General features: G+C 44.8%; 1 protein-coding gene across 1 annotated transcript in view; it reads right to left on the reverse strand.

The window, feature by feature from the left end:
- GPC2 (glypican 2) overlaps positions 1 to 15,244 on the reverse strand; it is a 47,517-nt gene that overhangs the window by 12,371 nt on the left and 19,902 nt on the right. The window contains exons 4-7 of the mRNA XM_040415167.1: positions 12,809 to 13,122; positions 9,860 to 9,940; positions 3,258 to 3,423; positions 738 to 868 (exon numbers count right to left, since the gene is read on the reverse strand). Of these exons, the coding sequence (XP_040271101.1) occupies positions 738 to 868; positions 3,258 to 3,423; positions 9,860 to 9,940; positions 12,809 to 13,122 (692 nt within the window). The remainder of the gene's footprint in view (positions 1 to 737; positions 869 to 3,257; positions 3,424 to 9,859; positions 9,941 to 12,808; positions 13,123 to 15,244) is intronic.

A 15,244-nucleotide genomic window follows, 5' to 3' on the forward strand; every position in this document is an offset into this window, starting at 1 on the left:
TTTTTAAAGTTTTAAAATATAACAAAAATGATAATTTGCCATCACTGTAATCGTACTAAGTGCTCATTCACACGAACGCGCGCTGCCCGTTGCCGTATTGCGGCCCGCATTTGCTGATCCGCAATACACGGGCACCGTTCTGAGTGCATTCTGCATCACGGATGCGGACCCATTCACTTCAACGGGTCCGCAAATCCGGAGATGTGGAACAGAAGCACGGAACACTACGGGAGTACTACGGAGTGCTTCCTGGGGTTCCGTTCCTCCGCACCGCAAAAAGATAGAACATGCTCTATCTTTTTGCGGAACGGACGGATCGTGGACCCATTCAAGTGAATGGGTCCGCGATCCCCATGCGGCTGGGCCACGGTCAGTGCCTGCATATTGCGGACCGCAATTTGCGGTCCACAGCACGGGCTTCACGCGGTCATGTGAACAAGCCCTAACCCAGAGAATAAAGTTAAAATGGTATTTTTACTGCATAGTGAAACCCCCCAAAAATGGGGGAATTGTGTTTTTATTTTTCTATTCCCCCACAAATAATGCTGTTTCTCAATACATTATGTGGAACACTATATGGTACCATTAACAAAATGCAACCTCTCCAGCATAAAAAAAGAATGTCAATGGGTAAAAAGGGTATGGCGGGGATGAAAAGACAAAAACATTGCCCAAATGGTCTTAGTACTAATTTCATTCAGGATATTTTAAAGGTCCCACCAGAGAAACAGGGATACCTGTGCTGTGAGCTGTACGCTTTCCTCCTGCAGGGTCATTATGGCCTCAGAAATCTTCACCGCAATGGATTCAGTGGCAAGTTCCACATTGAAGGGTCCGGTCAGACGCTCAGCCACTTCCTGCAGCCCCTCTACAAGAAGATACAGGCTGTAAATGGGATTGTCTCTCACTGGCTGCAAGGTCAGGACAGCAGAATTTATGCCAAGGCTGGATTATTCACATACGCTGGGGCATGCTTATAAAACTAAAATAGGGTAGATCATCTTGGCTGTCACTCATCCTCTTTACGTGGTTGTTTTTTTTGTGCTAAAACTGGTGTAAAAAATAGAGATCAGGCACCATGTTCATAAAGAGAACTCTATGGCTGTATAGTAACAGCTGCACAGTTCTCTCTGTCTCCTCCCTGCACTAATATCTATGGTCATTGCAGGGAGAGGTATCCAGCCCCATCTCCAGATAATCCTCAGTGTCCATGTCCACCACCCCAACAACTCCTCCTTAAGGCCTCTTTCACACGGGCGTTGCGGGAAATGGTGCGGGTGCATTGCGGGAACAGGCGTGATTTTTCAGCGCGAGTGCAAAACATTGTAATGCGTTTTGCATGCGCGTGAGAAAAATCGGCATGTTTTGTACCCAAACCCGAACTTCTTCGCAGAAGTTCGGGCTTGGGATCTGTGTTCAGTAGATTGTATTATTTTCCCTTATAACATGGTTATAATGGAAAATAATAGCATTCTGAATACAGAATGCATAGTACAATAGTGCTGGAGGGGTTAAAAATAAATAAATAAATAAATAATTTAACTCACCTTAATCCACTTGCTCGCGCAGCCCGGCTTCTCTTCTTTGCTGTATACAGGAAAAGGACCTGTGGTGACGTCACTCCGGTCATCACATTGTCCATCACATGATCTTTTACCATGGTGATGGATCATGTGATGGACCATGTGATGACCGGAGTGACGTCACCACAGGTCCTTTTCCTGTACACAGCAAAGAAGAAGACAGAAGAGAAGCCGGGCTGCGCGAGCAAGTGGATTAAGGTGAGTTAGGGTCCATTCACACGTCCGTTTTTTCTTTCCTGATCTGTTCCGTTTTTTGCGGAACAGATCTGGACCCATTCATTTTCAATGGGTCCTGGAAAAAAATCGGACAGCACAATGTGTGCTGTCCGTTTCCGTTCCGCATGTCCGTTTAAATATAAAACATGTCCTATTCTTTTCCGCAAAATTCGGATCCTGGTACAATACAAAGTCAATGGATCCGCAAAAAACGGAAGACATTCGGATGTCATCCGTTTTATGCGGATTCCGTTCCTGGAAATTACATTTTTATTTTTTTTATTTTTTTTTCAAAGAAATCCAAACAACTTTATTTGCTTATTGAAATTTATACATGTTTCCGTTTTTTGCGGATCTGCAAAAAACGGATGACATACGGAAACATTTTCAGGAACAACGGATCCGCAAAAAACGGACCGAAAATCGGGATATAGAAAAATACTGACGTGTGAATGTAGCCTTAAATGTATTATTTATTTATTTTTAACCCCTCCAGCACTATTGTACTATGCATTCTGTATTCAGAATGCTATTATTTTCCCTTATAACCATGTTATAAGGGAAAATAATAATGATCGGGTCCCCATCCCGATCGTCACCTAGCAACCGTGCGTGAAAATCGCACCGCACCCGCACTTGCTTGCGGATGCTTGCGAATTTTCACGCAGCCCCATTCACTTCTATGGGGCCTGCGTTGCGTGAAAAACGCACAAAATAGAGCTTGCTGCGATTTTCACCCAACGCACAAGTGATGTGTGAAAATCACCGCTCATGTGCACAGCCCCATAGAAATGAATGGGTCCGGATTCAGTGCGGGTGCAATGCGTTCAACTCACGCATTGCACCCGCGCGGAAAACTCGCCCGTGTGAAAGGTGCCTAACACACAGAAGTGACCACACAGAACCCCTTTAAAAAAAAAAAAAAAAAAAAGTCCCACAGCCTCGGAAAATGCAGTGCTTTCCTAAACTTGACTTTTCACCTCCACCTGTCTCAGTGTCAGGTGACCTCCTCACATGACCAAACCTCACATTCTGGGCTTTACTGAAAGCAAAGGTGACCTTTGTTCAATTCCCTCTTACAGCTGGAGCGGTAAGTAACTGACTGGACCCAGGGTTTGAAGCACTTGATCCGCACCTTGCCCTAGACAGCTGGTCATTTTCACACTACCCCCTTCTGTGCCCTACACCACAGGAGGTGCAGACTTTAACAACTTCACTGCCTTAGGCCTCCAGGCCTTTAACTTCTTCACTTCCCTATACCACCAGGGATACAAACATTCACCGCTTCTCTGCTCTAGCCTATTAGGAATGCTGTTATTAACCCATTCACTGTCCTAGACCACCAGGGATAGTGTCCTCTGACCTGAGGATAGATCACTAATATCTAAAGTGTGGGAGACCCAAAAAACATGCAGTCACATTTTCAGAATAAATTGCTTCACCAGAAATGAAGCTCACCTATCAAACTGTTCCAGTCGGCATCCATATCTGCCTGGTGGGCAAGGCAGCCCTTCATGACGTTGAGGCATAGGCCATGGCATGGCAGAAGGCCAGTGTGCCCTCGGCATAATGGACAATACCACATCCGCATGGCCGCTCGGAGACAATCAGGAGGTGGCACGGTCTACAAAATGAGGTGTAAGAAAATTATCATGGTGAATGAGCGATCATCACAGTGATATTCACATTCATGCCACAGGACCATTATGACATAGACATCTGGCATTTTAATTGAAGTACCGCAAAAACGAGATTTTTGTATAACTTACCAGTAAAATCTCTTTCTCGCTCTTTCCTTGGGGGACACAGGAGACCTTGGGTATAGCTCATCTCCATAGGAGGCGTGACACTAAGTGAAGACTATTAAGCCCCTCCTCCACAGCTATAACCTCAGCCTGGAGAGAGAGACTGCCAGTTGCGTGTCCAAGCAGTGAGAAAAGGCAAAGTCCAACAAGGAACCAACAAGCCAACTACCCAACGGGTAACAAAAACTCGGAAACCGTGCAGAGAAAACAATGAATGGGTGGGTGCTGTGTCCCCCAAGGAAAGAGCGAGAAAGAGATTTTACTGGTAAGTTATACAAAAATCTCGTTTTCTCGCCCAGTTTCCTTGGGGGACACAGAAGACCTTGGGACGTTCAAAAGCAGTCCAAAAGGGGAGGGACCACAGCTCCAAGGTGAAGCACCCGAAAGGCATCAATGAACCGCCGCCTGCAGACCCAGGCGGGCCAAGGCAGCATCTGCCAGAGTATGCACCCTGTAGAACTCGGTAAGGCGTGCAAGGAAGACCTGTACCCGCCTTGCCCAAATGCATGGCCGAAGCCCAATGCCTCCGGCCCAGGAGGCACCGACCGCTCTGGTGAAATGAATGGTGACACCAAAGGCAGAATCCTGCCCTTGGTGCGGTAACCTCAGCAATAGCCAATCTGATAAAGCTGAGGAAAACCACCCTGGAGTCCGTCAACCCTATGCACGGACCTTCTGGAAACCCAAGAGGCCGAACGTCGACAAGAGTCGGAGATCTCCAAGTAAAAATGGCAAGGCCCAAACAACGTCCAAATCGGTGAAGTGTTGAAGCGAAAGGCAAACACCACCTTCACAAGGAAGGAAGGAAGAAACGGGATGTAGAACAGCCCTGTCCTGGGCTAAAATTTAAACAAGGAGAAAACAGCCCTGCAGAGCAGGGAGTGTCTTGCCTCCTTGGACACTAAGCAAAAACTGGCAGTCTCTCTCTCCAGGCTGAGGGTATAGCTGTGGAGGAGGGGCTTAACAGTTTTCACTTAGTGTCACGCCTCCTATGGAGATGAGCTATACCCAAGGTCTTCTGTGTCCCCCAAGGAAACTGGGCGAGAAACTACATACACCTACCACTGGCGAATACACATTAGACTGTCAGTGACAGCCTGTTTCATTGCATGCAAAACGTAAACTATGCCTTATAATATCATGCAATGTGTCTGATACCTGCGAATGAAGTCAGTATATCCTCAGCTAAACATGACTGGGCCACTTGATGTATGGACGTGTTTAAAGGGGTTTTCCGTGGCTTATATATTTAGAATCTACCCTCCGGACAGGTCGTCAATGTCAGATCGTGGGGGGGCTGACTCCCAGCACCAAAAATGAGGCTGCAGCACTCACCCAAGCACCACAGCCCCTTCAATCAGCTGATTGGCAGGGGTGTCGGAAGTCGGACCTTCACCCATCTGATACTGATGCCCTATCCTGAGGACAGGTCATCCATATTAAACCATTCGCCCACTGTGATGTACCAGTATGTCACGGTGGCTGAGGAGTGGGCTGCCGCAGTGACGAGGAGCGGCTCACATGCCGAGCCCTGTCATTTAACACCTCAAATGCCACGATCAAAACCGATTGTGTCATCTGTGAGGTAAGGCAGAGGGATGCGACAGTGAAATTGCAGAGCTCTGATCGCTTACCATGGCAGCCTGGATGCTTATGAATCTTCCCAGGCCTACTAGGCTGTGCACAAGACACAGCTTAGCAGGGAGCGTGTCAAAATCCCATTCACTGTAATAGAATCTCTATTAGGGTGACAGGTTCTAGCCCCCTGATAGGTCATCAGTATCTGATCAGTCAGGGACCAACATCTGGGATCAGCTGCTTGACCTAGGTCCTAGGCCAAGCTGTGAGAAGGCTGCCACGGTGCCTCCTCAAACAGCTGATCGGTATGGGTCCTGGGTGTCGGACCCCCACCAATCAGATAGGTCATCAGTATTAAAATCTTGGAAAACCCCTTTAAGTCCAGGGAAACACTCTTAAGAAGGTTTGCTTTCGACCATTTGGACTAAATGGCCCCTGAACTGACTGAAGGACCTAAAACTACATGTTCCTCTCAGGTATACCATCTGACTGGCTTACATTTTATGTAATCAAGCGGGTAAGCTGGTCGTGTCATCCTCATTAGCCAGTCGGGGATGTGCTATGTTGCATGCATTACATGCTTTCTGTCACCTACTCTCCTCAGGCATATAAGGATGTATTCAGACAGTGAGGTTGGGTGAGGTTAAAGCCACATCAAAGCAGCATCAGAAAAAAAAAGGTTTTGCTACGGTTTTTGGTAAGTTTTTTTATTTGACAGGTGAAATATGTTAAAGGGATTGTCTAATTTCACCAAGTGGCATTTATCATGTAAAGAAAGTTAATACAAAGCAAAGCAGTTACTAATGTATTGTGATTGTCCATATTGCTTCCTTTGGTGGCTAGACTCTTTCCATGGTTACGACCACCCTGCAATCCAGCATCTGTGGCTGTCCTTGCACACTAAAGAAAAAAACACTGGCTTCTCTGGTGGCCGGGACCATAGGAACATACATGGGCCGGCGCTTTTTTCTATAGTGTGCAAGCATGGCCACCAATTCTGGACTGAAGGGTGGCCGTAACCATGGAAACGAGACATGTATAATGTGATGGAAAAATGAGTCTAGACAGCAAAGGAAGCAAAACGGATCATAACAATACATTAGTAAGTGCCTTGTATTAACTTTCTCTACATAATAAATGCCATTTGCTGAAGTAAGAGGACCCCTTTAAATGTTTTACCTGGAAAAAACACAACCAAGTTGAAAACTGCAGCAAAAAAAACAAGTGCAGTTTTTTCTATACGTCTTTTGAATACAGTTTTAACGTCTCCGAACTTCACCATCTGGATACGCTCTTAGGCCTCTTGCACACGACCGTATGACTTTTTCAGTATTTAGCGGTCCGCAAAAAACGGATCCTCAAAAAATATGCATGACGTCCGTGTGCATTCCGTTTTTTGCGGAACGGAACAGCTGGCCCCTGATAGAACAGTACTATCCTTGTCCGTTATGCGGACAATAATAGGACATGTTCTATCTTTGAACGGAAAAATGGAAATGGAGTGCATACGGAGTACAGAAAAAAAAAAATTGCAAACCCATTGAAATGAATGGGTCCGTATACAGAATGCAAAAAACGGAACGTAAACTGAAATGACAAATACACTCATTGACCAAAAGAATATAATGCACAAAAATAGAAATCTCGGATTGCTACAAAACTCGGCCTGCAGTTATATCTCAGGCAAATATAGAAATTATTACAGGTGTGGTCTGATTAGACACTGGATCTTGCCACAAAAGGGCGTAAAGGTGCTTCCCTCACTGCCTTAGAAAAAGGCTCTCAGAGGCTACTTTTGGTTAGTGTACCTCTTGATGAGAGATCGTTAAGTATACATGCCTCTCGGACGCACTCAAAGACATTTTGCCCAGTTTACACATTGAGAGGGGTTGCATCATTGGACTGAGAGAAGCAGGGTGGTCTTTTTGACAAACTGACCGCCATCTAGGCTGTTCTGACCTAGCTATTAGGAGGAGTTGGGAGCAGAGGTTACATGAGGACACACACAGAGCAGCCTCCAGACGGCTCAGACAGGCCACCAGTAGAGAGGATCATTTGGTTCACCAATAAGCATGAGCAGCTCCCACAGTCTCATTGTCCACCATCCAGACACAGGTCTTACCTTCATGACACCCCTGTCTCTGTCCGGACCATTTCCAAGTGCTTAGCAGAAGGAAATTTGGCGTCATAACACCCAATACGTATCGTGCATTGACAGCCAGCTACCATTGCCTTCGTCTGCAATGCTGTTGTGATTGAGAAACTTGGACTGCTACAGACTCGAACTGTATGATCTTTAGTGATGAATCCAGGTTCTGTTTGGAATCTGACGATGGTAGGGTTCCAGTATAGGGGCCTCATGGTGAGTGCTTTAACCCTGCCTTTGCTGTGAAGAGACATGCTGCCCCAATGGCTGGTGTGATGATCTGGGAGCCATCACATATGGTCACCCCTAGTGGTGATCAGAGGGACACTAACAGCTCACTGAAATGTGGAGGAGATCCTGCTGCCACATGGCACCACTTACAAATGTCATTTTTCAGCAGTATAATGCTTGCCCGCACCCAGCAGGGGTTTCTTAGGAATGTCTCCTCCACATTACAGCACTTCTTTGGCTGCCTGGTCTCCAGATTTATCACCAATCGTGCATTTATGGAATGCCAGCTTCAACAATCTACAAGTGTGCAGGATCTACAGGCCCAACTACACTGCCCTTCCAAAAAAAAAGTCGCCACCAAAAATATTTTGTTGGACCGCCTTTAGCTTTGATTACGGCACACATTCGCTGTAGCATTGTTTCGATAAGCTTCTGCAATGTCAAAAGATTTATTTCCATCCAGTGTTGCAATAATTTTTCACCAAGATCTTGCATTGATGATGGTTGAGTCTGACTGCTGCGCAAAGCCTTCTTCAGCACATCCCAAAGATTCTCAATGGGGTTAAGGTCTGGACTCTGTGATGGCCAATCCATGTGTGAAAATTATGTCTCATGCTCCCTGAACCACTCTTTCACAATTTGAGCCCGATGAAGCCTGGCATTGTCATCTTGGAATATGCCCGTGCCATCAGGGAAGAACAAATCCATTGATGGAATAACCTGGTCATTCAGTATGTTCAGGTAGTCAGCTGACCTCATTCTTGGAGCACATACTGTTGCTGAACCTAGACCTGACCAACTGCAGCAACCCCAGATCATAGCACTGCTCCCACAGACTTGTACAGTAGGCACTGGGCATGATGGGTGCATCACTTCATCTGCCTCTCTTCTTACCCTGATGCGCCCATCACTCTGGAGCAGGGTAAATCTGGTCCCATCAGACCACATCACCTTCTTCCATTGCTCCAGAGTCCAATCTTGATGCTCCCTAGCAAATTGAAGCCTTTTTTTCTGGTTTGCCTCACTGATTAGTGGTTTTCTTACGGCTACACAGCTGTTCAGTCCCAATCCCTTGAGTTCCCTTCGCATTGTGTGTGGAAATGCTCTTACTTTCACTATTAAACATAGCCCTGAGTTCTACTGTTGTTTTTCCTCGATTTGATTTCACCAAACGTTTAAGTGATCGCCGATCACCATCATTCAGGATTTTGTTCCCGCCATATTTCTTCCTCGAATACGATGGGTCCCCACTATCCTTCCAGTTTTTAATAATGCGTTGGACAGTTCTTAACCCAATTTTAGTAGTTTCTGCAATCTCCTTAGATGTTTTCTCTGCTTGATGCAGGCCAATAATTTGACCCTTCTCAAACAGACTGACAACTTTTCCACGACCACGAGATGTGTCTTTCGACATGTTTGTTTTAGATATGAGAAGTAACTCATTGCACCAGTCGGGGTTAAATAACTCATTGCCAGCCGAAAGGTAATCGCCCATACAGTAATTACCCAATAGGAGGCTCATACCTATTTGCTTAGTTAAACCCAGGTGGCGACTTTTTTTTTTTGGACAGGCAGTGTACAACATCTGTGAGCAAATGTGCCGTAGGATACTATACAGAAACTGTATGCCTCCATGCCCCACCATATTTCATCTTGTATCCAGGCTAGTCGTGGTCCAACAGGGTCCTAGAGCCTCCATTTAACTGAACAGTTTTCCACAATAAACGTATTCCTTCGCAGTCATATTGTAATGACTCACATATATTTATTTTATTCAGTTATATAGTAGCCACATATATGGCAGCACTTTACAGACACAATGCTGTCCCCATTGGGGCTCACAAGTTCCCTATCAGTATCTTTTTGGAGTGTGGGAGGAAAACGGAGTACCCGGAAAAAACACACACAAACACGGGGAGAACATACAAACACCATGCAGATGTTGTGCTTGGTTGGAGTTGAACCTAGAACTCCAGTGCTAACCACTGAGCCACCATTACATTCACACATAGAAGGTTTTATTGCATTCCATCAACTCCTTCTTGATGCGTTATCTTTTTGTCAATGAGTGTAGATGTCAGATTTTTCTGAAGGGTATGTCAGCCGTGTGCTTACACACTAAGGGTTTATGAAGCTGTGATCTGTAAATTCTGTAGTCACTGATTACATAGTGGAGATAGTAATTCATACATGCATACTAAAACGCACAGTATCATCTATCACTAGTATCACTTCGCTCCTTGCTCTCTAAGTGAGCAGACTCTACAGGTCGTGGTCTAGAAAATGACCCAGTGTTGTACCTTGGTTGCTCTGCTGACAATGTCGCTTGCCGTCGCCAGTCCTTGCACCAGTGTCCTGGCTGCTCCTAACGCTCTGGTGACCTGTGGAAGATGGAGTAATGTTAGTGACAATTACAGTAGCTGTCTACAGAAGATTTGTGTCACCCATAGTGAGTCAAACTCTACAAGAAGGTACGGCCTAGTGTATGTGTGATGCAGATGTTTCACTAATAGGTGTGTGGCCCTTGCCCGTATTGCAGACAGCAAACAGCATATACGTGCACCATCCGTGTGCACTCCGTATCACGGATGCGGACCAAATTACTTGAATGGGTCTGCAATCCACAAGAGCGGTGCGAAACAAAAGGCACCGATCGAAAGCCCACGGAAGCACTAAGAAGCACTTCTGTGGGATTTCGATCCGTGCCTCCGCACTGCAAAAAATATAGAAAATGTTCTATTTTTTGAGGTGCGGAATGCATCAAGTGAATGGGTCCGCTTCCACAAATGGCGTTCACTTGGCCAGTACCCGTGCATTGTGGAACATTATTTGCAGTCTGCAGAACGGGGCACACATGCTCATGTGCATGAGCCCTAAATATTGGTGTGCTGCAAGTCTCCTGCACAACATGTGGCCAAGGTGCTGCTGTGCAGGTCAAGACTGTGAAGGAACGGTGAGTTTCCCACAGGTCAGACCCCCACGATCATAAACTGGTGGCATATTCCTGAAATATTCCGTCACTTTATGGGTACTGCCACGCTTAGCGCAAATGCTGCAGTCTTTATGCAGGGAAACTGTGCACAATAAATCCGCACCATTGTACAGTAGCAGAGAAGGGGATGACATTTTCTCATATCTCATCCACACAGTGACCTGCAGTTTGGATTCTAAAATCCACAGTTTGTCAATTTAGGTTTAGATTTTTGCTGCATTGCAATAGGTGAAATCTGCAGCCAGATACGCTGTGGCCATACCCAAATAAACTTTGACAATGGCTTTTCAGCCCAGATAACCCCAAAAATCAATGTAAATAGTAAGGCCCCTTTCACACGGGCGAGATTTCCGCGCGGGTGCAATGCGCGAGTTGAACGCATTGCACCCGCACTGAATCCGGACCCATTAATTTCTATGGGGCTGTGCACACGAGCGGTGATTTTCACGCATCACTTGTGCGTTGCGTGAAAATCGCAGCATGCTCTATTTTGTGCGTTTTTCACGCAACGCAGGCCCCATAGAAGTGAATGGGGCTGCGTGTAAATCGCAAGCATCCGCAAGCAAGTGTGGATGCGGTGCTATTTTCACGCACGGTTGCTAGGACATGGTTATAAGGGAAAATAGCATTCTGAATACAGAATGCATAGTACAATAGGGCTGGAGGGGTTAAAAAAAAGAAAAGATAATTTAACTCCCCTTAATCCACTTGTTCGCGCAGCCGGCATATCTTCTGTCTTGTTCTGTGAGGAATAGGACCTTTGATGACGTCACTATGCTCATCACATGGTCCATCACATGATCTTTTTTTTACCATGGTGATGGATCATGTGATGGACCATGTGATGAGCGTAGTGACATCATCAAAGGTCCTATTGCTCACAGAACAAGAGAGAAGAGATGCCGGCTGCGCGAACAAGTGGATTAAGGTGAGTTAAATTTTATTTTTATTTTTTTAACCCCTCCAGCCCCATTGTACTATGCATTCTGTATTCAGAATGCTATTATTTTCCCTTATAACCATGTTATAAGGGAAAATAATACAATCTACACAACCTTGTACCCAAACCTGAACTTCTGTGAAGAAGTTCGGGTCTGGGTACCACATTCAGACCTTATCCGGACACGCTCGTGTGAAAGAGGCCTAAAACAGATGCAGCACAACCGCAGCCCTGCATTTTTCTATTTCCTTCTACTACTGCTGCTACATGACTGAAGGCTCGTTATAGCCCTGGCCTCAGAGATGGCTCCAAACTACACTTTGGTTTAAAGCTGTTGTCTGACCCCCAAAGAAAAATCAACTTTGATTTAAAGGGATTGCCTGAACCTTAAAGCAAAATCAACCAAGTAACATAATGCATTTAATATAAAAAAGAAAGCAGCTTGCCTGTTCACTGGCTCTCCCTTCCGGCATTGAGGGTCCCGGCCTCTGTTGTTTCCATTGTCTGGAAGTAGGTGTCTCATCCTTCATCATGTGCACCACTACAGTCCACAGAGACCAGTGAATGGCTGCAGCAGAGCACACAACGACAGATTGTACTGGAAGCCACAGTACCCTCAGTGCCGGACGGAGCACCAGTGAATAGGTGAGTGGCTTTTATTTTTTGCTAGCTGATTTTACCCTGTGGGTCAGACAACCCCCTTAAAGGGTAACTGTCATATTTTTTATTTACTAGTTTATTAGCGCTAGGCATGTTCACCTGAGTTAGTCTGTCAATGATTGTCAAAAGATCTGTAATTACCTTATAATAAAAGCTTTCATTAATGTCCCCTGTCCCATTCCACTGCTCTCTTAAAAGACCATTGCTAGGGCTTGTCTGTCTTGCTTTTAGTATAAACAGAAGACGGAGGGGCGGTCCTTCACACTGCATGCCTGCATTAGGCTTCAGAGTGAGGAGGCGTGTCTCTCAGTAATCCAATCTGATTGGCTGGCAGAGCTGCTGGCTACAACAAGTGTGTATGGGAAGTGAGGGAAAGCAGTTTTGGCCTCAGAGAACAGGCAGAGGAGCCATCTTGAGAAGGTCCTCATATTGTAAATGTTTAAACAGCCGTAACTAAGGGAAAAACTCAAGGAAAACAGTGGTATGTGAAGAAACTAAAGATTGCTTTATGCATAATGCTGCTGCAGCAGTAACATATGCTAAAGATATTTTTATTTTATGAAAACATGACAGTTGCACTTTAAGTTTTCTTTAACTCTAGCATAAATTATATTTGTACAACAGTTCTTTATCAAGCTAAAGATTTCTCCTCCAAACCTGTATCCGAAGCTTCCGTGGGATGTCTCCAAAGGGTCTCAGCTCCTCGGCTCTATGAGCTGCGCACTCCATATAGTCTGTACTCAGGTCATAATGTGGAAGCAGCAGCCGGAGTGTACGCTCCAAAAGTGCTGCCCAAAACTCAGAGAGTGCCTCCGCCACCCTGGTAGATCCACCTCCCATATAATAAGCTCGCAGCTCAGAGAAGAGAGTGCTGAAGAGAGCAGCATTCTGGGAATACAGATGTCCATAAGAGAGCGCAAACATGGCAGCAAGAGAGTTCTCAGAAGAATCAAGAAGTGCCAGGAAAAATTCTGCAAAAAATGTCAAATAATGAGTGTGAGCAGAACACAGTGGACTTTATTTTACCATGTGGACAATTTAGTTGGTCGAGGTTGCATTCAGATGGCTGCAGGATAACAATTTATAAAAGACTAGTAAACTCAGTGTTCACGATTTCTCTTTGATATAATTGATTCCTAAAACACATAATGCTCAGGGTAAAGCAAGGCATGGAAATATGTTGATATAATATTCATTCTTAGAAAAATCAAGTGAAAAGCTTTTCCCCCCAATAAAAATTGATTTTGATAATGGAAAAAACTGAACTAGAGAAAATGTGCACTGCACGATAATTTTATGTATAAAAAAATGGGAAATGGATTTCTCCGTGCACGTTAAGAACTAATTTGGAGCAGTACATCAACCTACCTGGTATCTTGACCAGATCCAAAACACTGTATACATTTTCTGTGCAAGTTTTCATTGCATTGTGGATTTTGAAAACTGCAGCGTGTCAATTTTATTTTATGGATTGTTCACGGATATGTTGCAGAATTTGTGAGTTGACTTGAAAGGGGAACTCAAAATTTGCAACCGCAAATTTCAAAGTCATTTTTTTCATTTTTGCATAATCATCATGAATATCCTCAGATTTGTTTTGCAGATATCACTGCAGATTATTTGAGGATTTGCTGCGGACATTTTCTACGGCAAACTTGACCCATGTGGGCTCACCCTTGACCTACTATGGAAAATTTCCACAGTAGGCATGACGGTACACCCGGACTGCTACTGTATTCTGCTGGGGACTTCCATGTGCAAATTCAGTATCCTCAGGGTAAGCTATCAATATCCTATCAGCCAGGGTCCAACACCCCACACCTCCACCAATCAGCTGTTTCAGAGTAGCTCCAGAAGTCAGCACTAGAACTACAAAACTCTGTCTATTGTGTAGTGCAGGCATGCCCAGCCTGCGGCCTTCAGCTGTTACAAAAGTACAACTGCCAGCATCCCTGGACAGCCTACAGCTATTAGGGCATGCTGGGAGTTGTAGTTTTGCAACAGCTGGAGGACTGCAGGTTGAGCATCCCTGGTGTAGTGGATGGAGCTGGTAACCCCAGTTATCCCACTGAAGTAAATAGGAGCAGCGGTGTAATTACAAGCTATCTGCGCAATAGCCGGAGCTGTGTGGTTCCTGCTCCAACTTCCAGCACTGGAGCTACTATAAAACAGCCGATTTGCGGAGGTGCAGAGTGTCGGACCTCCGCTGTTAAGCATGATACAGCTCCCAGATTAGATTGTCACATATAAAATATTACTTTTTTTATACAGTGTCAAAGACCTCAATAACTGAATGATGTGCCCAGATAGTCCTACCACACACTTCCACCATAACACTGCTATACATGCTCCATGTAATACAGCCTTGCAGGGCCCAATAAATACTTTGTACAGAGCCAAAATAGCAGTGCTATTAGGCTCAAAAAGTGGTATAATAGTGGTGAATAACACTGCCAAATGACAGAAATATTGCTTTAATATAAGCTTGTCATATTTGAGCTCATATCATTGCACATATAACAGTGCCAACCACATCAGTGCCAACATACTAGTGCCAGTCACAGTTCTTCTATAATGGTGACTGACATAATAGCATTAGTGATGAGCGGCAGGGTTCATATTCAAATTCACGATATTTCGCGAATATTTAGTAGAATATTTGTCGAATATTCGCGAATTCGAATATTCGTTAGAAGTAGTGTTGATTGCGAATTTTCGTAACGTGAATTTTCATAATGAGAATCAATAAGATCGTGAAAACTCAGATCCAATGGTATATTCTAACCCCCAGGCGTTCCAATGGTGACGGGGACGCTTGTCGGGGAGGAGTGTGCCAAAGTGGAACAACTGTACAGATTTTTTTTTAAAAAGACGAATATTCTAAAAAACTAATATATTTGATATAGTGCTATATATTCATTTTTTTCGTAATATTCTAAAACAAGAATATATAGCAATATCTTTATATGAACAGGTTGACCTGGCCTTGGACAACATGTCCAAGAAATTTCAGAATAGGGGGTATCCCACCCAGCTCCTGGATTCTCACATACAAAAGGTCCGTGATATAGACAGGAGCAGCACTTTGGAGAG

This window comes from Bufo bufo, chromosome 1 (assembly GCF_905171765.1).
Source record: "Bufo bufo chromosome 1, aBufBuf1.1, whole genome shotgun sequence".
Classification (NCBI taxonomy): domain Eukaryota; kingdom Metazoa; phylum Chordata; class Amphibia; order Anura; family Bufonidae; genus Bufo; species Bufo bufo.